At 41.7% G+C, this 27,752-nt stretch overlaps 1 protein-coding gene across 4 annotated transcripts in view; it reads right to left on the reverse strand.

The window, feature by feature from the left end:
• Positions 1–27,752, reverse strand: part of grid1a (glutamate receptor, ionotropic, delta 1a) — a 230,555-nt gene that overhangs the window by 92,617 nt on the left and 110,186 nt on the right. For all 4 annotated transcript variants that reach the window (XM_076743102.1, XM_076743103.1, XM_076743100.1 and 1 more), the window contains one exon: positions 2,005–2,289. In XM_076743102.1, the coding sequence (XP_076599217.1) occupies positions 2,005–2,289 (285 nt within the window). The remainder of the gene's footprint in view (positions 1–2,004; positions 2,290–27,752) is intronic.

The following is a 27,752-nucleotide window of genomic DNA, read 5'->3' on the forward strand; positions in this document are numbered from 1 at the left end:
CACGTCATTCTGTGGGAAACGCTGCACACACAAACACACACCCACACATAATCTGAGTAAAACTGAGTGAGCTGCTGCAGCTGTTTCTCCCTACTCATACGTCTCACGCTCAAATTCAGCATTCACCATCTCTTTAAATACTAAGTAGCGCCAACACAGATTTGCAGACAGTATTTCTCTCAAGGCAGTGGTGTGGGTCACTGTAGTACCGCTCCAAGGCAGGCACCACGGGTATTTTGACTGTTTTGTGATGAGGATCCTAATTAGCCACTACATTCCTTAATTAAACGAGTGCAGAGTTAAACAGTGTAACACAAGCGCAAATGTCAATGGTGCTGACTTTGTAGCACCTAATTTAGCAGACTTAAGAAGGCTGTTTTGTTAGAACTAGTATTCCCATCCATAATTTCTCACCAACAGTGCCTTGTTAAACTGAGCTTTCATGCGTTAGGCATAGGGTCCCTCTCACAGGACTTGTAATTTAAGGCTATAGTGTACTGTGCTGTACAGAAAAAGTTCCTTACAGAACATAATTCAGTGAATGCATGTGTAATGAACTGCTTTACAAAGGGCTGTAAATGCAGGCGGATGGATAGAAAGTCAGACGGGCAGCTGGCTACTCAAACAGAGGGCTAGTTAGTCAGACAGACAGCAAGTCAATCAGAAAGACAGATAAACAGCAAGACAGCTAGCTACTCACACAGACAAGGCGAATAGCTAGATAGATAGTAAGACAGCCAGAAGGCTATTGCAGCTAGCTAGTTAGACAGACAGCTAGTCAAAAAGAAATACAGACACATAGATGGACAGCTAAAAAAGTCAGAAAACAAGACAGCTTGTCAACAGACAGACAGGTAGTCAGCCATAAAGAGAGCTAGTCAGACAGACAGGACGGATAGATAATGGATAGATAGCAGCACAGAGAGTCAGAAAGCATGCTAGCTAGTCAGACAGACAGATAGATAGATAGACAGAAAGAGGGAAAGGTAGATAGCAAAGCAGCTTGTCAGACAGATAGAGAGACAGATGCTCCTCCGTGGTGGGATATTAATCGATCCAATGCAATGCTGATAGTGCACTTTCTACAAAGAGTGCCAATGTCAGAAACAAATCCAAGGACAGATCTCTGTAAATGTGAAACAACACGTCCCACACATTCACATGGAGCGCTGTGGTTGACCATAGCGCCCAAACCGTGGGGTGGAAACTTGGAAAGGGTCAGTGGGTGGCTGTACTCCCTTGAGGGCTTGCTTTACTATACACTACATCAACTGTAGTTTCCACTGCCCTGAAAAAAATAAAACAGATTTACACTCCCTCCTAGTTTGCACTCTTCCAAGCACTAAAAAGATTAGCCAGCAGTAGCAAAGTATCATCTGAGGAACGCCATTTCAGCAATATATTCTCTTCATGTCTCTGTCCTTGCGCTGTGTTGCCAATCACTCCTCGATCCACATTCCTTTGCCTTTTGCCAAATGTGGGTCAGAAAAGGTCTGGTCCACAGGGAAAACGTGGTGAGAATAATGAAAATGGAGAACATCTGAGAATACATAAAGTACTGCTGGGAAACACTGTCATTCTCTGGTGCCACAAATGAGCCAATTAGGCTCAAACTTGCCTCTTCATAAGGATGCCAATAACGCTGAATGAGGCGATGAGATCATGTTTTTCCCTACAATTTATACTAACTTTGATTTATTTTTTAGCTGTGTGCATGCACTGTGTGTGTGTGTGTGTGTGTGTGTGTGTGTGTGTGTGTGTGTGTGTGTGTGGGCACAGTGATGCTCTTTCATCTTACTTCCTACTCAGTCTATTCTTTCCAGCATATGAATTCTTACTGTTAATATGGCTTTACTTCAGTGGCAGTCTGGTCTCCCCCCCGCCATTAGAGATGGCTGTGGAGCATTTACATTTAAATGAAAGAGCTGAGATCATCTTACGTATGAATACCATGTTTATGAGATACATTTAACCATCAACTGCTCTGTATTGGTCCCAACTCACCGTAGTCGCTCTCATAAAAGATGATGAACTTCTGCCAGTGCAGTTCTGACACAAGCGTAAGCAGGACGTCATTGATTCGAACAGGTGGACGGGCGGCCAAGGTGTAGCTCTCTCCGTCTGGGCTGGGGTTGAACTGGCAGGCAGTGCGGGGCGCACCATCCCCGTTTCTCTGGATGAAGAGGTGAGGAATGTGCATTGCGTCTGTCAGAGACTGCAGGGCACTTGCGGCTGCACAGCCCGTGGATGTGACCAGAGCGAGGATCCCCTGGTTCATCAACTCACATGCTGGACAGAGGATAGAAAAATAGACGGGAAAGAGGTGCAGAGACAAGGATTTGAAGAAAGTGTAAAGATGGAGGACACAGACATGTACAAAGGAATAGAGGAAAAAGAAAGAAATAAGAAAAAAAAATCAGAAATATGGAGAAAAAGGGGGGCCGGGAAAGAGAAGGAATGAGATAAAACATGGTTAGATATGCTTTTCCAGCCATTTCAAACTGTACTCAATTCCGACACGATTTTCATGTCAAAATCATTTTTTCATTTTTCACTGTGCAATATTCAAGAAAGTGCGCTAAACTGGGCTTAAGAATTCAAGATGGTTCTTTGTGTATCCTACTTAGGATTACATCTGAGCCTCTGCAGTCGAGAACAGATCACAGAAAAAGAGGGGGTTGGTACTGAAGTTGTATTATAATGTGCAGATGAGAGATTCAGTGGGGGGCATCCTCTAATCCTTGTCCCCAGACAAAAATGAGACAGATGATTAAAGCGAAAATGCTTGTTAGAGGTAACAGTCACTTGAAAACAGCAGATGAATGAGAGAGCTACAAGAGTCAGTGTGGGTCTTAGTGAAAGCACAGAACAGCGACTGAGTGGGAGGAATGTGCCATTAATGAAATCAGAAGTATTTTAGCTGGATACAGAAGGTTAGACGCAAAATGATGCATCCCAGAAGTCTGAACTCAATACTGTCCCGCACATCCTTGACTCGTTCTCTCTCTTTCATGAACGCATGGTGAAAATCTGCAAACCAGCCCAGATTAAGAGGGCAGACACATGCTTGTAATGTCTGTGTTGGGTCTTAACGTCCCTACATTTTTATTTACACGTCATTTGGGAAGAATCTGTTTTAGATCCTCTTAGGTCAGGTCAGCATGTATGCTGGGACAAAATGCCAAATGTCTTTTAAAGATGAAAATGCCATCTTTGACATTATTAATATGAAGGGAACTGATGAGAAAAGCTGTTCTTTCTAAGTGGTGGTAAATATTTAATGACAGTGGGTAGACTTGACGTTGCGGTGATCTGACATATTAGGCATTCATTATCTGCTCTTCAAATTATATGACAGTTAATCAATGACCTAAAAAGATGATTCATTCAACCAAAACGACCATATGTTAAGTGCATACACACAAAAGCTGAGTTTATTTTATGCTATTCAGGTTTTCGAGTGCTTTCGAAACATTCATCTATAGAAAAATCGAAAGCTAAAACTCACCCCATCGAATCAGGCAATATTAACAAGATAGCAAAACACACACTCTCTTCAGTGACAAGATGAAAAACACAGAAACAGATAATTAGCAGCAAGAGAAAGTGCTGTGAATCCAAATGCAAAAGTTTAAATGAATAAAATTGAATTTGCATTTCATTTTAAGGCCTATCTCTGTTATGAGCTGCATAATTGTCTTCTGCAGGGAATGTCTAATTTTGCATGTGACACAGGACGACAAACGCTGCGTTTAAAATTCAAGTCACTGTTTCTCAAACAGCAGGCCTCTTATAATTTCAGCATTAACAGATGAGCGTATTGTACAAAACGGCAATTAAATATCCTCTGCATTTCATAATACCACGTAATTATACAGTCTTCTTCAGTGTTTGCAAAATTTAGCACAGAGCAACAGCGCTGCAGTCCAGGACCAAATTAGAGTATATCATTCAAACGACTGATACTGAGCGTTACGAGAGACACAAGAACTGCACTACATGAACACATCATATACATATACAGGTAAGTTAAATCCACATTACACTAGAGGAGGAGAAGAGAAGCAAGTGGCGAAAACTTCATTAGGGATGAGGCAAGAGGTCTAAGAAGGAGGGGTGAGGAGGGGGAGAAAAGGAAGGATGACAAGAGGGGGTGTTGAATGGAGCTATACTGGGAAAGGGTTGTGTACGTGTGTGATTCAAGGCAGAGGGGGAGGACTATTAATGTGACAAATGACGATTTCATCTGCTGACTGCAAGCACAGGACTGCATTAAGGCTCTGTAAATCACAAGTACAGGGGCAACCAAATAACATACTGAGGAAGAGCAGGGGAAGCAGGGATGTCAGGCCGTCGAGGCAGAGGGTGATGCACTGTAGTTGTTCTAGTAGAAGTACAAGAGAAGTAGAGGGATTATTTGTAGCTGTTTGCATGAATGCTCAGGAGAGTGCAGAAAAGACAATGTTCTTCTCTAGAGCAGGAAGTGTGTTACTGTTTCTGTGTGTGTGGGAGCAAGACAGAAAGAGGGACTTAAACCACGTTTCCAACCAGCAGACCGGTTAAGTTCAGTTTCCATTGTCAAAAGTAGTGGACAGTACCAACAGAACCTTCTCATTCAGTACCTCACACACTGATCCTGTACTTAAAGGCGGAGCTAGAAACCCTGCAGTCCTTTAATTGTTTAGCAGTCTGCCTGCAGCCTTTTCTCAAACAAAGTCTGTCTCATTGAAAAAGAAAATGAAACAAGAGATGTCCTCTATTGTGTGTGTGGATGAGCGAGTGAGAGCGAGCGAGCGGTGGGAAAGTGACGGTGTATGCGAGCAGAGTGAAGGAAAAGGTTTGTAATGAGTTGTCAATGTGGCACTAGATGTACAGTAAAGGTTACAATGGGTCAGTTAATAAACGCTGCAGCTTCTCAAGATCAAAGAAAAGTCGTGTCTGTTGTTTCCCAGCAGAGCATGAGATAGAAACGTGCAACAGCTCTAGGGTTTAGGTAACAAGCAGGTACTGGTTATGTTCTGTTTTGACAATGTTGTGGAAAGACACTTTCACATGACAGGACATGGGAAAGTGTCTGTCATGTGAAACTGTCTCCAAACCTCAGACTGGTACTGTGCATGGACATCAACATTAACAACAGGGAAGGTGGCAAATATTCTTCAGTGCAACATGAGATGGTAATACTCTGCTCAGTAGGAAGTCATGTGACTGACTGTAATACAAGTCTAGGGCATGCTTTAACACTGACACATGTCTGAATAGGTCAGTTAGTAACAATAAACTATTACTGTTCCTGAGAGCTGCTGGTTTCCTGATAACTTAGATGCAGCCTACTGACAATAAGCTTTACAGGGCTGAATATGGTGCATGTACTATTTTTAAGAATACATAAATGCATTAGAGCTGAAAAAATTGGTTGATGGACAGAAAATGAATCAGCAACCATTTTGACGATCGACTAACTGGAAATGGCAGACATTCTCGAGTTTAAGCTTCTCAAATGTGAAAGCATGCTGCTTTTCTGTGTTTTACACTATTTTAAATGGCATCTCTTTGGGTTTTAGACTGCTGGTTGGACAGAACGTCATCTTGGGCTCTCACAAATGGTAATGGCCATTTCCACCCTGACACTTCATAGAATAAGCAAATTGACTGCAGCTATAAAATATATAAAGATCAAATTAATTGTGATATCTTGGCATAATTAAAGTACCCAAAAAAGGCTGTTGTCAAAATGCTTGGCAGCCTTCATTCTGTGCCTGCTGCACAGTTGGTGTTGGTGTTTTGCAAAATTACTGCAGTACTAGATCTGTCACTGATTTCCTGGTTTCACCATCTGCCGATGCAGGAAACTTAGAAATCTGTGCTTCATCTAGATAATTTTTACGAGATCTTTACTTCATATGCATTTTTCTTTTTTTTGATCCATACCCCCTACCTCCCATCCCTTGGCCACTTACAGCAGACTGTGGCTAAAGTGCGTCTCCGGCCATTTTGGCTTCGTAATGGACACCCAGGGCCCATTATACAGGAGACAGCCCGCTGACAGGAGGCAGGAGTGCTCCACAGTCATTGGCAAGGATGATAATGGTGGAATAATGATTCTTAAATGTTTCCCCTGAAGGAGACAGGGGCCATCACTCATTTCCTGCTAGCTATTTGACATCAAGCGTCATCATATAACAGCAGTTTTAAGCATACACCTTAAAGGAAGGGCTTCCTTTGCCAGGATGATCCATACGAAGCATCCTAAAACCACTGATCTAATCAAATCCTCTTTATTTGGAATAATTTGCTAAATGCATAGACTGTGTGTATGGATGGAAGTGGATTGATGGATTTTAACAACAACTCCAGTGTAATTAAAAGCAACCAGATGCAAACAACAGCTGCTTTCTTTGGAAAGAGATTTACTCATCTATCAAACCCATTGTGGTTGCTGTCTTCTCAGCAATGGTATGGTTGATCGATGGATGATCAGCAGAGGTGGAGGAATTTTTCAACACATCTGATCATCACTGCATATCTTTAAAACCCTGACACAATTACCATAACAACGAGATTATATATTATTGCTCAACCGTCAGCAAACACCTGATCAGGGATGGGGCAGGGAGACTGTAAGCAAATCTTTCATGTTCCTACTCTCATAATTGAAACTGTTATAAAGGACAGCTGCCATGCAGATTTAAGCTGATCAAGCATGCAGCATTTTTCTGCATGACTCCTCGCCTCATCGGACCAGTTCAGTTACGCACGGATAGTCTGGGACAAGGGAAACTTATCATCAACACACCCAGCTGAAAGAGAACATTACAACTTTGTGCCACACAATCTGTTTGCCCCATAAAACATGATGTCATCAGTGTATCTGGCCTCATTTTACCAATGTAATATGAAGGGATGAAAGAAACCACCACGCCACTGCTGTAGTGAATATTGCATAAATTGGGTCTGTCTAAGTGATTTCACAGTCTAAATAAGACAGTCTCATTTAGTTTGCTCTGACTCAGAGCACAATCCTGGGATTCAAAGGAGAGAGTCACCACTGAGATAAATGCTGCGATGTTGTCAACACCACTCTACCCTGCAGTGACAATAGTGTAACTCTGATCTAATTGAGACAGCTTGTAATATGTGATTCAGAATGAAATGCTGCCTGTTTTGTATCATCAGAGGCCGCCTGAAAAGGCTTCAGTGTATTATAATCCTCCTTGTTATTTTTAGGATGAGCACTTACTTATTTCCTGTAAATATGAAATCATGAGATAATGATGACATATCATCACATGTATCACATTAACTACTGAGTTTGAGTTGAAATTGTTGTTGGTGAAAAAAAAAAAGATATCATACATTTACAGACGTACTTCAGTGTATCAGTCATGTTTCTCCTCTCCTCAACACAAATTTCTGATTACAACAAGAAGCGCAGAGATTGAGATACCAGACCGCTAAATTGGTCATTGATGGTTTTTCAGCTTTTGCCAGGGAAAACTGGCACAGAGTGCAGGTTTTTTTATGTTTTAGCTGGCGGAAGATTCATAAAAGCTTTAAATGATCCATATCATGCTCAGCTAAGAGGAGACTGGGTGTTGTGTCATTTCCTCATTATGAATGGGCCCTTCCACTCTGCTTTTGGCAGCTTCTCACAACATAATAGCTCTTCACCACATAGAGAGGGAGAGATGGGAGAGATCCGTGTTATATGGCAGCTGGACCGCAGCTTAGCTCAACATTTAAGAGTATAGCACCTCCAGTAAGAATGAATCGTCTCTCCATCGCTCTCTCATTCATTCACTCACTCAATCTCTGGCTCTCTTCTTTTGGAAAGATAAACATCCATGGCCCTTCTCCCAATGCCTGCACTCCTACTGTCAGACAAAGATAAGGGTTCATATCCCCGTCAATAGTATTGATGCCAAGACTGCCCATGTCATCTCAACTGTGAAGGAGTGTTTCACTGCTCTAAATTATACCCTGCAGACAACTGACAGATAGAATGTCAGAAATAGGCTTAGTACAGTAGATACTGTTTATATATAGGGTAGTGGACAGAATAACAACAGCACCTGTAAAGTGCATCACAGGCCAATGTGAGAGCCCAGTAAGTTTTACCTTTGTGAAGCTTAAAATTCTGTTGTGTCCACAAAGGTGGACATGAGCACTTCAAGATAACACCACCACAACCCTCTGAAATTAGATGGATTGGTACCTGGGCACAGTCTCAACAAGCTTCACAAAGGATGTATTTATTGCAGGTATTTTGCATTAATATGACATAACAGGGGCATCTAGGTCGCCTTAGAGTTCAAGATGCTGACCATGTCCAGCTGGTCGATGTTTTTCCTAGGATGGTGAGGAACTGACCTACCCTTCTGTGCCTCTGACTAGCTAGCAGTCATTGCCTTTGTTGGTTGGGTTGGTTCGGTTTAGGCATGAGGAGGTTAGGTTAAGGCATGGATGATGATTGGTTAGGGTTAGGGTAAGAATATCAGGGTAAGCCAATCAGAGGCAGAGTAGGATGGGTAATTCCTTCACCATCCCAGGAAAAGCCAGGGACATTTGTTGCAGGGCATCTCACTCCAGTTCCTGCAAACTCTCTACTGTCACCTGTCAAAGAAAGGGAAGAAATCCCTCCAAAAGTATTTTCTGAGTGATAATCAATAGAGAAAAAGGTGAATGATTGTTCCACACAGAAAATTGATTGATCCAAAACAATTAATTCTGAATAATTACAGTCCTTCTATGGAACATATATACATTGCTCCTCTTCAATATCCAAAATCAAATAGCCTTTTCTCCTGGACGAGGGCAAGAACTCAAAAGTTAATTGCTCCTGACTTTTAGAGGAAAGCCACTTAATGTGGATGTAAGCACTTTAAGACTAATAGCTGAAGTGGCTCTACTAACTTGTGAATAATTCACTGTGATTTGGCAGCATTGCAGTACACATGTGTGACATGTGAGACAGCTTGTGTCTATGTAGGTGTTTACACAACATTACAGACATTTAGAATCATCTGACCTGCATCATGCAGGCCTTACTAGCTCACAAAGCTGCTGTTTTGACTTGTGTGAAATTGAACCAGATAAAAACAATCATGTGCAGCAAACACGTAGACCGTGTGTTGTGGTTTTCTATCACTCCTCTTGTGTTAAGCTTAGCGTTACAGCTGCTGTTTTGTGTTTGTACTCCAGAGGCTGCAATCAATCAGAAAATATAGAGTATATCAAACATCAAAATGGCTTGTGGGTTGACAATGAGCACCGGTTTGTTCTATACTGCTTTCATGTCTATTCGCGTGGGTCTGTGTGTTAAATATACTTTTGAGAGCTGGTTCTTATTATTCCTGACATTGGAGCTGACAAAAGAAGATAGCTGCTGTGCCCTGTGAAATTTATGCTCTGGGATATTTTTCGACTGCTGGCACTCGAGGGATGCGACAGAAAAAGGCCTGCAGTCTCAGTCTCTGCAGCCTGGGAGAAGAACTTGACCTGTGCTACAGAATCTGCTCCTTATATATTTGGCAAACAAGGTAAAGAAACAAAACAGAAACAGAACTGTTACACTGGGGAGACACACCCAGTGCGTGGGTCTCAGAAAGTGAAGTGCTGAGTCACTGTTGCTGTTATTCTGGGACTGAAACTGATGCTGCCAGACAATGATATAAACAACAACACCAAAATGTGATACAACTAGCTGCCATGTCTAGCATGCCACACCAGTTTCAACTGTCGCGTAATTGGTAGTGACTTCACCCTTTTCCCCGAGGCATGGAGCTTTTGGTGTGCTTCACAAAGCACACACGGGTGAAAAGTCTCATCCTGAAACAAAATATTACGATTGTACTTCTAATATCATATTAATGTCTCTGTTAGAACAATAAGACAAGCATCAGTCTGAAACTGCATTTGTATTAAGCCATTTAAATGCCCACCACTCTGTGTTTCCTTGTTATCTTTCCACTCCCTCTCCTTTTCCAGAGTGCTTTCGACTCTCTGTCACTTGTTCTCTCATCAACTTAGCACAACGCACAACCGCTGTTCCTTCCAGGGCTAATATGGTCAGTCTAATGTGCAGAACAGAGTCCTTTGCATACACAATGATGTGTGTATGTTTGGATTTATTTTCTTTTCTTTCTTTTTTTTTCTTGCTATTGTGAGGCTGATTAGCCCCTCTAACTATTAATATGCAGCAGGGCCCTGTTGGGGCAAGGTACTCCATTGGCAGCACTGTGCTGAATGTTGAAACATGTGACTAGGGAGCCTAGTTTTTATATGGCAAACACGTGTTTGGGTTTTGTGATGATTGATTTGGATGGTGTTATCGAGAAAGATTGGCCAGCATTGTCGGAGGATAATCACGACTCATTCACCATTGGGACAGGGACAGGCTGGATGTTTGCTTGTCCGCAGAATTAGGAAACTTCTCACGCTCTCTCTTGGTAATGTGTCATTTGCTCTGATATCATCTCTTTCTTGGTCTCTTTCTGTTTCTCCCTGTCTGTATATCTCATTCACTCTTATGTGTGTTTGCCTCTCACTTGCCCTCTTCATCTCACCCCACATGTTCCTTATCACAACCTGCCCTTGTTGTTCTCAGCCCATCTGCATCTCAAGCAATACCCCAAACATGCAAAATAAATACTGAAATGCCATCAGAGCATTCAGGGATGCACGCTGCCTTTGTGCTACAGGTGTAGAATATGAGGAGGATGGAGGATTAAATAACACGATTTTAATCATCTTTTATAAGGTTGTTGTTTAAAAATCAATTATTCACAACAGTGGTCATCATTTGGCAGCTTACAAGAGGACCATGTCAAGAAGTAAATGAGTACAGTCAATGGTTGCTTTGAGCAAACTTTGCTTTTTCTATGAAAATCAGCGCAAATGGAAATTGTCATGTAAAGTCTGACTTCCAACCTATCTTGTCCAGCCCCTTATTCTTTCATTTCCGTGACAGGGCTAATATGTGGTTTATGTGATAACTGCGTAAAGAGGTAGATGATAGGCTCAGGAGTATAACCTCTTTAAGTGCCAGAGTGATTTATAGTTCTCCCCCAACAACTCACAGATACGAGTTTCTAAATTCTTGTGGCAAACCTGGAGTCACTCTGTAAGTCGACTCAGTTTGCCCGCAGTAGTTAATGCTTCAGCGGCAACAGTGAGCCATTAGCAGCTGCTACACTGAGATGTGGTTTTGCACATCAGTGGGAAGAAGTGAGTCTCTGGTGTTCAGACATCAAGAGGAAGCTACCGCTGGCAGAGTAGTACCACTGCTGGTTGTTGGTTCAAAGTAAATGGAAGGCGACTACCCTGTGGAGGGTTCCAGATAGCTCGTACTTAAGTGTAAATGTGTCATGTGACAAAGTACTGGCAGGCAGATATTTTTCATGCAGTTGTTTGTGTTTGTAATTTTTTTTTTTTTGCGTTGTTATTTAGCAACCAAAGTTTAACTGACTTCTAAAAAATATATATATATTTTGGAGGAGGAGGAGATTTTCTGTTGGGACTTTGTTGAGAAGAAGAGAGAATAGCACGATACAGCATATATCACGTTATGCTAATGACAACACTAAAACGGTATGCGGTGCTATAAACAACACCAACATAAAGCAACAGAGACTGGGAGCATACTTTATTTCAGGATGTTTGGTAATGTTCAAACTGTGCCTGTCTGTACATCAGTGACTACTAGGGATGTATACCGTGGACCGGTACTTTTCGGTACCGGTCCGTAATTGGGTCGGTACCAGGGTACCGTTAAGATTCTTGCCTAACGGTACTCTTATCGGTCCTTTTTTTTTTTTTTTTTTTGAGATTTTTATCTGCGTCTACCCAGCCGTCGCGTAATTACGTCACTGCCGCCGTCTACAGGTGATGAGCTCAGGCTGAGCCATCATGTCGGTGAGGGTCAAGCGCTCAAAAGTTTGGGCGTACTTTGTCAAAGTTAATGATAACGTGGCTCGATGCAGTCTCTGTGTGAGAGAGGTTGCGTCCAAGGGGGGTAACACTAGCAATATGACCAAACACTTGGAGCGCTCTCATAACATGAAGCTAAAGCAGTGCGGCGTGTTCGATTGCTATAAGAAAGCTAGTCACGTTAGCAGCCCGACGACGGCTAACGCTAAAGACTGCATCACCGTGTCAGCGCCAGCGGCACCCGGCTTCGTTTCTGCGACGTCAAGTCACGGTAAGTTTGCAGATGTATGGATGGATGCGGGCATGCATGCGTGCGAGCGAGCATGCATGCGTGTGTGTATGTGCGTGCGCATGTGTCAATATATACTGTATGTATGCCTTGTACAGGCTCCAGTATATTACCATGTATGGCTCTGTCTGTTTACAGTCTGGTTTGAACAAGATGTTGTTCTGACACTGTTCTGTGAAGCTTTATTATTACCTTGTGGTATTTAAAAAAAGGTTGAATCTTTTAACATCTTGTAACGTCTTTATTTTTTACACCAAATTACATGTTGTAGTATCGATAAGAGTATCGATAAGTATCGGTACCGATAAGGAGTATCGGGATCGGTATCGGTATCGATAAAATCCTAACGATATACATCCCTAGTGACTACCCCACCAGCACCATGCTACATGACTGCAACATTACAAAAAACTCAACGTAACAATGCATTTTTCTTTCACTAAAACATACATGTAGGCTTCAGTCACTTTACTGTAGAGGAATAGTCTCAGTTCTCCATCATACACTGCAATGATGCTGCATTCACCCTTTCAATGGCTTATGAGAAGCTAAGGTTTTTAATCCACTGCATAGAGACTGTAGCTTCTACAGTATGTTGGCCATAATACTACAAATGCCGACCAGCTCCACTGAGGCTCATGTTGGCACACAAGATCACGGCCACCTGTTCCCACAGCTTGAACAAAGCCGGACATGTGGTGATATGCAAGCCTGATGGCAGATAGGTGCTCACCTACTTCACAGAATAATTCATCCAGATCCACCATTACTATTAACTGAGACCTGACTCATAATAAGGAATACCCTTCTGAAGTCGGAAATCAGCTTCATGGTTATTATTATGTTGCTGATTCATTTTGCTGAACTGAGCAACACATCAGTGTAATGTTAAGTCGTTAAAAGACACAGGACCTGTGTTATGTAGCTTTGGCACTGGTACTGGAGGGTAATGAACTATCTTGTAGGTCCACAGTGCGAAAAATGCATACAGTTAAGTGCTTTAGACAGCCAAGTGCTTCAGACAAAATGGGCACATATGACATGTAGATGTGCTCTGCCATGTAAGCTCTGCAAAACTTGGACTTTGAACTTTTTCTGCAGCAGGTGCAGCTTTCAGCCACTTTAACTTTATTTTGGTGTGCCAGTCTGTATGATTGAGTTGCTCTGGTGCTCAATGACCCCAACAGCTAAACACTTGTTGGGACCCAACTTCTCTATCACTCTTCTCCCGCTTCACACCAATCCGGTCCCGGCCTGAACCTGCAAGGTCTTTTTTGTCCCTGGAGTCATAGTCCTGGTCGTAGCAGCTGTAAATCACCTCGCTTCTGTATTCGCTATCATCAAACTGGCCTCAATTGGTCTTGGAGGTTGTGTTCGGTCCCGGTCTACGAGGCTGTGAACAATGGTAGCCGTTATGGTGCCACTCTCTGCCAGCATTCCCCGCTGAGTGCCCTGTACCCAAGGTCTGAAAACTTCCTCCTCCTGGAGGCCCAAAGCTCTTCTGCTAGTGGTATAAACCCCAACACTCCGCCGGTGCTCTGAGCTCCCATTCCAGGCAGAGTCAATCTGATAGGACCTCTAGCTGCACAGCGAACTGGGCCTGCTTTTACAACACAGAGGCAATGATGCCAGCTGGTACAGCAACCATACTAGTGCACAAACCATCCACCTATTTGTTGATGTAGTAGTGTGACGACGTTTGTAGGACTGCAAAACCCATGTGAGCAGGTGCAGCTCCACAGAGCTATCAAAGGTCTAAAACTCCACAGAGAACTTCGGTGTAGCGTCAGTGTTTATGATATGAGCCCACTCAATTTATCTTTATCATTGTTTATTTTGTTTAGTGAGTGCTGTAAACTCCACAGGCAGTCACTACAATTTAAAAGAGGTAAACATTCATGAAACTGCAATTAACACCAGTACGGTTCTAGATGAGGGTAATGGTGTGGGCAAAAGTAAACAAACAGCAGTGAAGCAGATGCAAGACTATTTATTTAACCTCTTCTCCATTCTAAGCAATGTTTTTCTCTTAGGGGGGTCGGCTTATATAAGTCATTTGGAATGATTTAAGCAAATTGCGCATGAATTCATTAATGCAGAAGATGCAAAGTTTTTCTGTCCTTCACTTGGGGAGGAATGTAATCGGTATTCATTTCCTGTTATCATTATGCTTTAAATGCAGATCACAAGAGTCTTCCAGGTTTCAACAAGCTTTTGTTATTATGTGAAATTTACATGCACTGCTTGTGCAAAAAGATAGTTCTTTTAATGAGATCAACAGCCGGCAGCTTATCCATCATCCATTTGCTATTCAAAGTGCACACTGTAATTAAGAATGTCTGTGTTTAACTTGCCAATCACCAGATTATATGTTAAACACGAAAGTATCCATGAATCTATGCCGTATTGTAACACTAAACTATTTAGGGCCTGTAATATGATATGAAAACTCTTGCAAGAGTAATTTGTAGTTTTGCCTCTCAGTTTGTGACAGCCATGTTGGCCTTTTGGTGGTAAGAGGCTGTTATGCTTTCACCCTCATCTTGCACACGTGACCCTGTCCTGGCAAATAATGAGCCGGTCACAAATTGACTGACGATTGAAAACGTATCTTTCAGAACAATTCTCCATCACATAAAGATGATGGTTCTTTGTTTTGAAGAACTGACTTTTCCCTAGTGCTCTGCTCCCTTCTTAGCATTAGTACTGTCCTGTTGAAAAACAAATTAGCTCATTATCCTTGGAAGGCTGGGCACATAGGAGCAGCATGCATGACGAGCCAAGCCTTTGAATGTGCCAAGCTGAAAATGTCAACATACTACCTTGAGAGTGCACATTAAACTCGGGCGGTAATGGCTGTCACAAGGCAGATCCCCATTATCAAGTCCATTAAGGTACCCCCCTCTTCCCCCACCCAAAAAAAAAAAAAAAACAGCAGCAGCTGGAAAGTTCTGAATGAGCATCTGTAGATAAATGCCAAGGTGACACACTGTGCTACTGCTGGAGGAAACATGTCAAAACATACTTTTATGTATGTGTGCGGATATTCAAGGACTGCCATGTGATGCATAATTTCACTTGCTTGAAAAAACATGTGGTCATCTTAATTCTAACTTCCAAGTGTAATGAACAATTCAGAGTGCACTGGTGTCATGGCACCTCTTTCAAACTGTCTATCACTCACACATAGCATCATTCGTTATGTCCTTAACCAAATCTTCAAAAGAAACTCTAGACAAGGTAGATAAGCATGTTTCTGTTCCTTGATTTTAAATGTCATCATTCACTAACCATTTAGTGCCAGGATGAAACTGAGGCGTGTGGCACCAAGACTACTTAAACTCAGTGAGAAATGCTGTTCTGAGGTATAGCCCAAGCAGCCGTTGGGTTAATTCCAGCAGTTGTTATTGTCTCAAATCCTAAATTGCAAACTACTACTCATTTCTTGAATTAGGATCCAATTTCCTAATCGTCAGCCCTGCACGCTAGTTTTTGTTAATTTCCTCTTTTGGGAGATGAGCAGTGAGAAGAGATACAACAAAATGCAGAAGAGAGGCTCATCATGCATGAAATGAAGCAGAGCTTTGCCCTCCTATAGGGGCTGATACTGATGTATTCTCCAAAGGTAAAAGCCTGCTGCATTCATTCCAGTCACTTACTGCACACTACCACCCTGAGTTAGACAGGCCTCAGAAACACACATCTTCTATATTTGTCTTCAACCTTTCATCAGTGTGCATACTGTCAATATACAATATGTGGGTGCTCCCTGGCAACCACTTGACAACTGTTTCCAGTGTAACGGAAGTATCCAAGATGTTAGCCATATTCGCGTACTTGTCGTCGAGCGTGTGTTGGCCTGCATGTGAACAGCTGTTTGGGACATTACCAGGTGGTACATTAACTTTGTTGAGATGAAAGAGTATAACAAAACAAGAACTGCAGCATTAAGATGCACACGCCTGTACTATTCTCAAATAACATCATGGGTTGCACAAGTGAATTAGTGGAATTGCTCTTCTTACATCATGAGATCAGTCAATGCAATTATTGACCAAAGCTACCATAACCACGACAACTTGTCAGCATATTTGAATAACCACCACAGCGACTGACACACGACAACAACATGGATTCAGATGGGACTGTTGTGACATGATGATGTCTTTGCAGAAATTTAACAATATTATTTCAATTTATAGTACACAGGTAGACGCCACAACCTCTGACATATTTTTCATCGCCCTTCAGTCACTGAAGGATTGTGTATTGTTAGTCACTGAATTCCCTGCATTGTTGAATGGACTGAGAAAAGAAAACAGTGTATAGCACAGAGGGTAGCTCCATTCTGGGACCATTCTTCATTCATTTTTCAACAGGACAATAAAAGAGTAACAGTATTACAGAACTCCGATCATTGTGTTGTCACTAACAATGGGAAAGTTGACAAAGCTACAGTATGTAAGTATTAACACTTTCATAAAAAAAAAAGTGAGAATCACTTGACTCTATGTATTAATTGAACATAAGCAATAACTTAACTAGCATTAGCACTGGATAATTCCATAATGCCATACTGCATATTTTCATATATTTGATCAGCGTGTTGTGGCCCTGTTCTTAATCTCTGTTAAAGCTTTTGCTACAACAAAATAATCTCCAAGGGTATCAATTGAATTTCATCTAATCCGAGATTAACCTTAATGTAGTGGGTGTATCTCCAGGTACTGCTCGAAGGAACGCAGTGCGACATATTTTTCGCTGTGCCAGTTCAACAGGTGGCATGGAAGACACACAGGCCAGGCCATCTGCTTGTAGATACTGAGGTAAATGTAAGCAGACAGAGAATCAAGTGGAAATATGATCTACTTTATGTAGTCCCTAAGTAAGCTGTCATACCCCATAATGCATGAAGGGCGCTGGCAAAAGTAGGTCTATTACCATGTTGATAACATCAATTTGAAGTGTCAGTATGTGTGGGGTGAGCTAATACTGAGTCTAGCAAGGCTGCTCTCTCGTCTCCGCAGCCACAGGGTTTCTGCTTTGATTAAAATCACAAAACAGCCATTCTTCTATATACCTTTCGCCCCACCACCTCCTGTAACTATTAGATTAATTTAACACCCCCAGGATGTTTTCACTTTTGCCATGTGAGACAGAAGGTGTTGTATCTACTGGCAGAAATGTCACATGTAGTGTTTCTGGTGGCTTTTGCCCTGTTAATAATATCTAAGCAACAGTAAAATGTCCCACTTTATATAGCCACTGAATATTTTTCTAAGACTGTATCCATGATGAAAGTGATATGTAATATGGGCAATATTGTACGTACCACTTGGGTTTGTACTTATCAGCTTGTTACTCCCATACTGTACAGTTTTGTACGTTTTTGGTATGAGACACAGGTGGCCTACTGCTGAATCACTGTCTTCTGTAGTGTGCTCCAGTGATCACCGCTCTGAATGACCAAGCAGACCTGAGCTGCCGCCTGCTTGAGGACTCCTGCTGCTTTGTTTCGGTCTCTCAGATCTTAAAATGTTGTACATATGATGTTAAACCCTGCTTCTTTTGTCTGTCTTCCTACACCCCCACCTTTCCTGTCTCTGGTGTGCACTCCTTTCCTTCAATTATTCCTGTTAGGATTCGATCTCTCCACAGCCGCATGCATTTCCAGTGCTTCAACAGTTTCTCCTCAAAATGCAGTGCAGTAGATAAATCATAACACATTAGCTTTGCAAACAACCTTTCATAGCTAAATGCTATCCACTCCTACATCTGCTGTCTCTCCTATAGGGGCTGCATCACCTGCCAGCACAGCGGTATCATTACAGTGTCCAACTGAGAATTAATCAAGGTCTCTAGTCAGCCTGCATATAATTAAGTGTATGCAGAAAGTACCAGAGAGTCTCTAAATCTACACAAGTAAAATGACTGAGTAGCTATGAATAAACCACACTCCCGACAGGAACTCTCAAGGTCTACATGACATGAGAAGACCAGCAACACCTTTTGGGTAACGTTTGAATGAAGTGTGTTTTATAATGATAAATGTACTGTTTCTGTAAATGCAGTCTGGTGGCTGGGGCAATGTAGTGGCTGTTTCTGGTTAGACAAAAAAGGATCTTACTCTTTTACAAAAAGACACCTCTGTAGGCAATTAATGACAATCTGAGCCTGTCAGTGGCAAAAACAAACACTTTTAGTGGACGTACACTGATGGTGCACAAATGCCCGGAGGGTTTACTTTGCAGCTTGTTTCACAGATGCCGGCTGCAGCGCTCTCGCTCAATGCTGGACAATTTCAAAATATGTTATCCCCATTAGTCATTCAGACACAAAAACATGGGGAAATAAGGTCCATAATCACACCTTAAATTGGACCGCAATTTCTTCCGTTTGTCCAGGACATTGAAATCTTCCAGGATACATGGACCAGACCGAAAGCAAACTCTGGTCAGAAGATGTGGGATTTAATCCCTCACTGCCACTTGCTGATTCTCCCCAACAGCTCTACTGGTCAAACCATCTCTCACTGGTGCTCTCTGACTGTACTTTATTCTCCAGTCCTTGGCCTCATCTCCAAGTCCCTTTTGCTCCTTGGATTTTGCCATCTCTCTCTCTCTCTCTCTGTATTTTAAATGAGTGCAACAAGCAGGCAAGCACTCGATTTCCCACTGGCTTTGTAGTTGTTTAGCCCTGAGGTCAAAGTGAGAGCGGAGGAAGAGCAGAGTGAACCAAGCCCAAGATCGGCTGCACTTGTGTATTCTCATGAGAGCAGACAGCTTAGAAGATTATTTAATTTTCATGCTCTTGCAATCAGCTAAAGAAAAGCACATCATTAAAAGGGGTAGTTCAACATTTTTAAATATTAAGCTTACAGCCAGCAGCCAGTTAGCTTAGCTGCTGCATGCAGGAGGAAACAGCCAGCGTGTCCAAAGGTAAGAAAAACAAATCCACCTACAGGCACCTCTTAAGCTGACTAATTTCCATTCTTTATCCAGTCCTGTCCTCTAGAAATTATACTTATTTACAACTACTGTAATTAGCAACAGCAAACAAGTTTTTGAGGGAAGCATAATGCCTAACAAATTATGTTTTGTATTAACATTATAAGGAAATGCTGTTAATAATATACCTGGCAAATCGCACAAATGTTGATACCGAACATGTTTACTGACAACATATTTCATTTCTTTTCCACCAAAAAAGGCAATCTTGCAATGCACTATCCACTCGTAGTCACTACAGAATCATTCAACTTTTTCATGCTTATGTTTAGGCATTGACAGCACTTGGTTAAGGTTCCGGAAAGATCACGGTCTGCGTTAATACAGAAAAAGTGAGCAGGGACTTCAGCCTTTCTGAATTCAAGTTTCTCTCTTTTACCAAACTAAAACGACTGAAACTGCAAATTCAACTCATAAAACTCAGCAGAAACAAAATAAAACTCACCAAAACCATTTTGTCTTTCCACTGCTACAACAATCACCATCTCTGGTTTGCTTCTTTGAGTTAGATGTGATGTTATTCTGGTTCAAGACGCTGCTTATCAACACTGGTGATGACCGACCTTCCTCCTGCTGCTTTTAGCAGTTACTCTGGTGATATGTTGCTCCCTATTTGTTTGGAGTGACCTTCGACAGGTAGCCAATTCTTTCAGATTAAACTTTCAAGCAAAACCATGAGCCCTGGCCATAACCAAAGTGCTTTTGTTGCATAAACCTAACCACAGACAGAAGTCTGGACATGAACCCTGGACTCTGGTGTCTGGTGGCAGCATATAATGCAGCAAAATGCAATTCAACCAATCACTGTGCTCTTGGAGTTCAGTATAAATCTGATGGACATGATTTTGGGCACAATATCACCAATGTAAACATTTTAATTTAACACTGTAATATACTGCACCAGATGAAGAGAACACTGATATTTCTCAGCTTTGAACTTGTCCTCCGCTCCATCTGAAGGTGGATAAAACAGTGCAATAAGTCTTGATCTAATGGTGGAGGTGGCAGAGTGGGTTAACAAGGGGCTGATGACACACTGAGCAAGATCTGGGCTCTATCTGCAGCATTTAATGGATGGGGAATGACTGACTAGTCCATCTCTGTTAGCAATCTCACCCAAACTGATTACTGACATCCAGAGCCCTTGTTGTTGAGCACCTTTTGTGTACCTCTCAATCATGATTGATAAGTGAAAATTAAAGTTATAAGAAAGCTGTCCCTCCCACTGCAGGCCATATGTTTTAAAGGATAACGAGTGAAAGTCAGCTGTGAAATATTTAAATGATCATATTGTATTTAGCGTTTTTATTGTTTTTTAATACTTCTTCATATTATTGTCAATTTTCTATCTTCTATTTATGCTTCTTGACTTGCAGTATTTACTTTCTACATTTCTTGCAGTTTTTGTATGTGCTATATCTGTTGTTATGCACCAAAACACAAAGGTAAATTCTTTGTATGTGAAAACCTTGCTTGACAAACCGATTCTGAACTCTTTCTCACATGTCTTTATCAAGATAAAACTGCTATTTTAAGCTGAATATATTTTCCTTGAGCTTTGACACATTTGGAGCTCACATTCATATAGAGTATAAAGCATTATTTGTGCTTTACTGAAATGCAAGCATTGGCACGCAGCGCAGTTCTGATCCAGCATCATTCACAAATACCTCTTAATGTACAAAGTGATTTTTTTTAAACCCTGTATCTGCTTCTCTTGTTCATGTCATGTTTGCGTTGCAGTGTGTAAACCCTCTGAGGATTGTGTTTACAATTATTCAAAATTCCTTCTCATGTTCTGCCTCAGGTTTCATTTTACATCTTCTTCACTGTTATTTCATGTACCTGTTCCAAACACTTAACGCTCTTGTCTGGTGGGCTCAAAATCCTTAAAAGATCCTTAAGATTTGTACCATCATGAAATGCTCCATGCACATCTGCTGCCTTTATCAGGCTCATATGTGTTTCATTCACTGCCCCTTCCATTCATTCACTATCAATGAAAAGATCAGGTGTTTAATGCATGTAGAACTTGGCTATCTTATCCTGTTGAGTCCCCCAGGCCTATTTGTTAGCTGTCAGTGACTATCTACCTTCATCCCTGCCCCATTGTGTTTGCTGGCTCATGCTGCCAGGAACTGGATCTGTCAAATGCCTGTCCCCGCAGGGTAATAGCAGAGCTCTGCATTTTGTTAAATCGATCCTGGGAGATACATTAAGAAAGAAATAAAGAAAAGAGTAAGAGAGCAAAGATGAGAGGGAGAGCACTATAATACCACACCAGGATGCTAGTTAGAGGGTAATGCTGAGGAGTAGGCAGACAGGTTTTGGCTGAAAGAGCATGATGGATGGTGGAAATGAGACAGAAGAAGGAGGGGAGATCTCCTCGCGCAACAGATGGCTGGTAGGTGAACGGACAAGATGGGATGAGGGATGTGAAAAGAGAGAGATGAAATGAGCTGAACAAGTATGAAAACTTGCTTTTTTGAGTGGAGCTGTGGTTGTGCCGACAGCAGCTACCAGCAGATTAACATGGAACGTGTGAATTACCTTTGACCAACCCCTGACATCTTTTCAACCAACAAGTACACACTCTCAATGAATATGCTAACAGTTGGATGCCGTGTGTGTGTGTGTGTGTGTGTGTGTGTGTGTGTGTGTGTGTGTGTGTGCGCGCGCGCGCGCGCGCGCGGGAGAGGGAGATGGTCAAGGTCAAAGAAACAAATTGAAATTTATTAGAGAAAGGAAAGGATAGAAAAAGTCGAGAGCAAAAAAAAAAAAGAGACAATCAGTGGAGGAGTGGCAGATGGAAGGAGGGATAACCAGAGAGAAAGAACTGTGATTGAAGTCGCATGCATTTCTGCAGCAGGGCAGCCGGATGGCAGTCTGCACCGAGGGCCATACATCCTCATTAGGAACCCTGCTGCTGCCTCAAACATACAGCAGCAGAACCACACAGAAGCACACACAAATGTTGGGAGGAGTCACATGTACAATGGCAGCTAGTTTGCTGGCAGTGGAAGTGCATTTTAAGTGGGCAAAACAGGAATAAATCTAAAAATACGTGTCAGCCATAATAAATTTTGAAACAGAAGTCACCTCCTCAGATTCTCGTCCGACCCTGTCCAGAGGGAGAGAAAATTGGAAATCCAGAGGAAGTCCAGATTTTCATTCAGGAAATGCCAAGCTTCCATTTGCACAGAAAAAATATTTTCCATCGTAAACACTGTCCTCTCTCTTCTGTACGCAGACAGACGCACACATTCACACACTAACAGGTGCACACCCATGTGCGAACAGATACAGAGGGCAGAAGCGCTCTTTTATCTGACAGCAGGTTTGTGGTTAGTCGAGTGATGGAAGACAGACCGGCGACCTGACAAGGACAGACAGCGACATCTCTCCCTCTCCTTCCCTCAAAGCTCGAGGGCATTGATAAGAGCAGCCATTTTAATTTGCTAGGTCAAAACAAATGCTTCAAGGCCCGAGTGGCAGGCCCAGGAAAACCTAATGGGTTCTTGAGTACCGCACTGGCAGAAGCAGCATCATTCTATGGTGGTTTCTTCTGGTCATCATTTTCTAATGGGTCCTTGGCCAAAAAATGCTAATGAACAAAATATGCCATAATTAGTATATAAGTATGATATACTGTTGAGTATGCCATTTATAGGGGACAAGATGCATTGCATTGTACACTCAAGGTACATTAAAGACAAAAATGAATAGTTAAGCATTTTCAGGATAAACTTTTATCAATTTTCTGCTGAGAGTTTAGTTGAGAAAAAAAGACTGAAACTACTCTCATATCTGGCCATTAAATACAAAGCTCCAGCCTGGAGACAGTTATCTTAGCTTAGCATAAAGACTGGAAGCAGGGGGAGAGAGCTAGCCTGGCTCTGTCCAAGATAAAAAATAAATAATTACCAACCAGCACCTCTAATCACTAATAATACCATGTTTGTTTAATCTGTGGGAGTTGGTCACTGTCAGACAAGTAAATGAGCTATTGACAATCAAGAAATATTCACAACACACACACTTGCTTACTCTTCCATCTTCTCACTGACATTCTACAATACCCCCCCATTCACAACAACTGTGTAATATAATGCAATTTGGTGCAGTGAACTGCCTATAAATACTTCAAATGGTTTTATAAAGGCTGTGGTGGTGAAGTGCTGAATTAACTTGATGGTTCAATTTAGGGCCACGGTTCCTGGCAGAGGACATATAATGTAAATGCCAACCATCACGACAGGCCAGAAAATCAGCAAGTCTTCTCAGACTTGGTCTTATTTTGTTCTGGCAACTTCAAACTACCAGCCACAGTATCATTACACAGAGCCATTACACACCACTATACAGCGACAACCATAATAGCCACAGGAACTGACTTATTACTAATGAGATAATCCTCAAATACTTTAATATTTTGTATAAGGAAAGAAACAAGATGTAAACTGTATCCACTTGTATTAGAGTAAGATAATAATAATCATACACATATGGTGCAGCTACATGTGTTATCATATTGAAGCTGTAATAGCAGTAATTACTTCAAGCACTGAAGATATTTAAAAAAAAAACAAACTCTAAAACATCACCTTAAATCCCTCTTTGACGTTATCCATTTTTTAAAGACAACACTGAATCCTTTTCATGCTCTGCTGAATAATATCTGTCCCCTGGTGTATCTAAACAATCTCTTTCAAAACACCCACGAAACCACTTTTGGTATTGTCCTCCAGAAAGTTGAAATGTTCACCACAAATGGCCCTGCAATAATCTGCCAAAATGTTGTATTTTAACACACAAGTTCGGGTCTCATGATGGGCGTAGTACAAACTGTTTCTACTGCGACACTGTCAAACATTTGGTCGTCTCTGTGCAAGCAGGTACGTAGAAATCAACTAAAACCTTGACTTTGCACTATTAGATACTGAAAAATAACATGACTGCAGGAGCTTTGAAGTATGTCCTTAAACAGCACCGCATGTAACCACGTGCTTTGTATAAAGTAACACACCGACTGGCCACTGTGATGCTACATTGTCTTCTTGGTGACGACTTCAGTTATCTTAAAACTCATCTCGGAGTTACTGTGCTGTAAATAGATTTTCAGTTGATCAGAAATGTGCTCAAACATCCCAGGGTACACAACAGAAGTAGAATTCTGCATCATGCTCTCAGCAGGGTTCACTCTCACTATGCCAAGTAAAAATATTTGCTCTGTGCACAGTATTTGGAAGGGTTATTACCCTGGAGTTGCTTCGACACGTTTTTCAGCATGAACAGACTCCAAAACTGCTCCGCACGGTGCACAAGACAATAGAAGTGACGGCATGTAAAGTAAGTCAGCCTTGAAAAACAGATCTCTTGAATTCTCACATGTACATAAATGCAAAGGCAATATTTAATAAAGAAGCAAATCTGTAAACAGCAAACAGAATCAATAAGGTGCTTCTATAAGACCTACTTACTGTTAACAAGAAAGACAAACACCAAGGCAAAGACAGGGTTTGTTTGCATGAAATCTGACTCCCAAAGCTATATTAAAGACTTCCACATTGAGAAAAGTATTTTGACTTACTTACACTTTTAGACCTGGATAGATGCTGAAAATTTTCAACAAGAAAAGGAGAGTAAATCCGACTCAGCCATGTACCACGGCCAAGAGGCAACCTCCGGGGCTGAAAATGAAGCCAATTTAGAGGTGCAACAAACTGCAGTTCCTCAAGTGGCCATTTGAGGCTGTCTCCACAAGTGACTAAATCCCCACAGACCCCATATTAAAATGCCCAGCAGAAATAAACATGTTAACAGCCTGGTACAAAAAGCAGTTTTCGTCTCTGTAGCTATTTCCCTGTTCATGACAACCGCACGGGGGTGAATTTTTATATGAGGCTTAAAGTTATGCATAACTATGGGCATGGCCGCTTTGAGTGACAGGTCTAGGTTTCAGCAGCCAGGATTCATTTGGCCCACCTGAACTCCACCCAAACTACACCTCTTTTTTTGTATTCAGGCACTGCCAAGATGGTGATGGCCAGAGTCACAATGGCTTTTCAGACACCTATAGGTGAAGCCACAGAGACAACGTCCATGTTCTATACAGTCTATGGTCTAGACGTTTGTGGAGTTCCAGCTTTATTTCAATATGATGTCGATATTTTGATGAAGTAAAGTAGGGCAGCGAAATGTGATGGTGTAGATTCAGAGGTATTAAGCAGTCAATTTGGAGCGTTCTTTGAAGCCTGCCCTGGTTGACAAGATTCTTCAGTAATGAGGAGGTTCAAGGTTTTTCGCTCTTTCATCGGGGAGCTTTAAAAACCTTGCTTGGCTCAGGCTGACAAGTCGTGGAGGTGCAGAGAAAGGTAAGCTCTCAGTGTGTCATTTTCAGAAACAAAAAGAGAAAGACAGGAGAAAAAACTCCTTTTTCTAGCTAAGGATTAAAACTGTTAAAGCCAGAACTGATGACACCTAAACACAAAGCCTCATCAAAGGATCAGTGTAGATACAATACTGAAGTACTGAAGAGGGTACTCTTCTTCTTTTAATCTTCATTTTTAGCCTAATTTTCACACCTTTCTGGGCCTATTTATTGCAGAAGACAGATGTCAGTGCTCTGGATTGTCAGGTGCAATTTAAAAAAAAGTGTTCATTCAAATCCTTTTGCAAATTGTTTCTCATCAAACCCTCAAACAGCTAACAACCATTGATCCCTGTCCAGAGTTATATAACTCAGGGGCACCAATGGAGCTACGAATCATCTTCAAATCCAATAAGTGATGCATTTCAAGTGGCTTTAATTGAAGGATAGTTATTGACAGAGCTGTTTATGGTCATGCTCCATTATCCTTACATGTTTTGTTTGTGTGTGTGTGTGTGTGTGTGTGTGTGTGTGTGTGTGTGTGTGTTAGCAGTTTGGCTAAGAGGATATATCAAACTGAGCGATGCAATGTTTTTACTTTGCTTGTATTTCTGTGTGCACACATTTTGCAGGCTGGTATGCTCTACATGCAAACATCTTTCTTTAATTCTCCTAGATTTTGCAAATTCGACGGCTGATCCCTCAGTCATGCTCATCCTTCCCGCATTAACTGTGATTTACCTGAAAGATGAGCTTCTATACTTTTTAGTAAAATGCATAATCTCCCAAAGTTTAAGATCAGCTTTACTTTGACAGTAAATAGCGTTTTGCAGCAAAGATTTGTGTCAACTGTTTGTGGAGTTTTTGTCAGAGAGCAACAATCCTTCTGTAGTGATCAATCGTCGTACCAGCAAAACAAGCTCCACCTGCTGCATCCATCCATCTATCCACACACCGGGAGGCAGACAGACAGGCAGGAAAAAAAAAGGTTCACTTTCATACTGATGGATTGCAGTGGCGAGACCCACACTGCTGTAATTCAGCCAGTGGTTACAGGATGAATGGACTGATAAAATAAACTCATGTCCTTCTAAAATCAGCAAAAATTGATTGAAAAGATTGTTGCCCAGGAGAAGTACTAGACACAAGCTCATTAGAAACATTCTACATTATTTACTTTGTATGTGAAGAAATGCTTTCTTTCATCAAAGTGCATGCCTTGACATTAACATGGATCTCTATGAACACAACTGACCCTGCACCCTGTGTTCTGCAAACACAGGGTGCAACAAATTGCCAAATTCAGACTCTTGTTCTTCAAATACTGAAAGGATATATCGTGAAAATAATAAATAGTGATAAATAATAATAAATAATAAATGAGTCAATCTGTGACATTACATTCATGTGTGATGATATCATCTGCTCATTTAACTATTTCCCTATTTACTGTATATGGTATTGTAGGCCTTCGATATAGGAAACATGTAATACCCTTCACACTATAATGAGACCATAAACACAACATGGACATCTGCAGCTCTTTAGTGCATTCAGGCATCCTCCTGGCTCTCTCCTTTCCTTCCCACCATTTCTCTAGTGCACCTGTTGTAGTAAACAGTACAAAGCCCCTGTACGCAAATGAGCAAAGGTATATTCAGGATGTCAGTGCTCAACCTTGACCACAATAGTTTTTCACTCCCTTCAGTGTTGAGAATCCTCATTCACACACTGCTGTGGCCACGGGAAGGACCTGAATGATTTCAAACAGGTGGCTTGTGAGGGTGAATCTCTTCCCGTTATCATCCTGGAAAATCAGTGCACGCACCTCAAATGTGAACCGTTGGCACTGTGCAAGTGAATTAAATCCATCCACTCTTCCTGTACTTCTCGAAGGTTGCATCCATTTCTTTCCAGCACAGACTGACAGTGTTGGCAGAGTCTGGTGATATGGTAATTGTCGTACACTGCCACATCCTCTTGGTTCTTTGGCTAGTCACAGGGGCAGCCACTGGGCAGCTGCAAACAGGTCTTGATCAAAAACGTCAAACTGCTGTCTGAGGTACTTCTCCATGCTCTGAGAAACATTCTTTCTCTTGTCTTCAATTTTTCCATCCACACAGCCAACTATTCCCTCCTTAGTCTCCTTCAAAAATGC

Source organism: Chaetodon auriga, chromosome 11 (assembly GCF_051107435.1).
Source record: "Chaetodon auriga isolate fChaAug3 chromosome 11, fChaAug3.hap1, whole genome shotgun sequence".
Lineage (NCBI taxonomy): Eukaryota > Metazoa > Chordata > Actinopteri > Chaetodontiformes > Chaetodontidae > Chaetodon > Chaetodon auriga.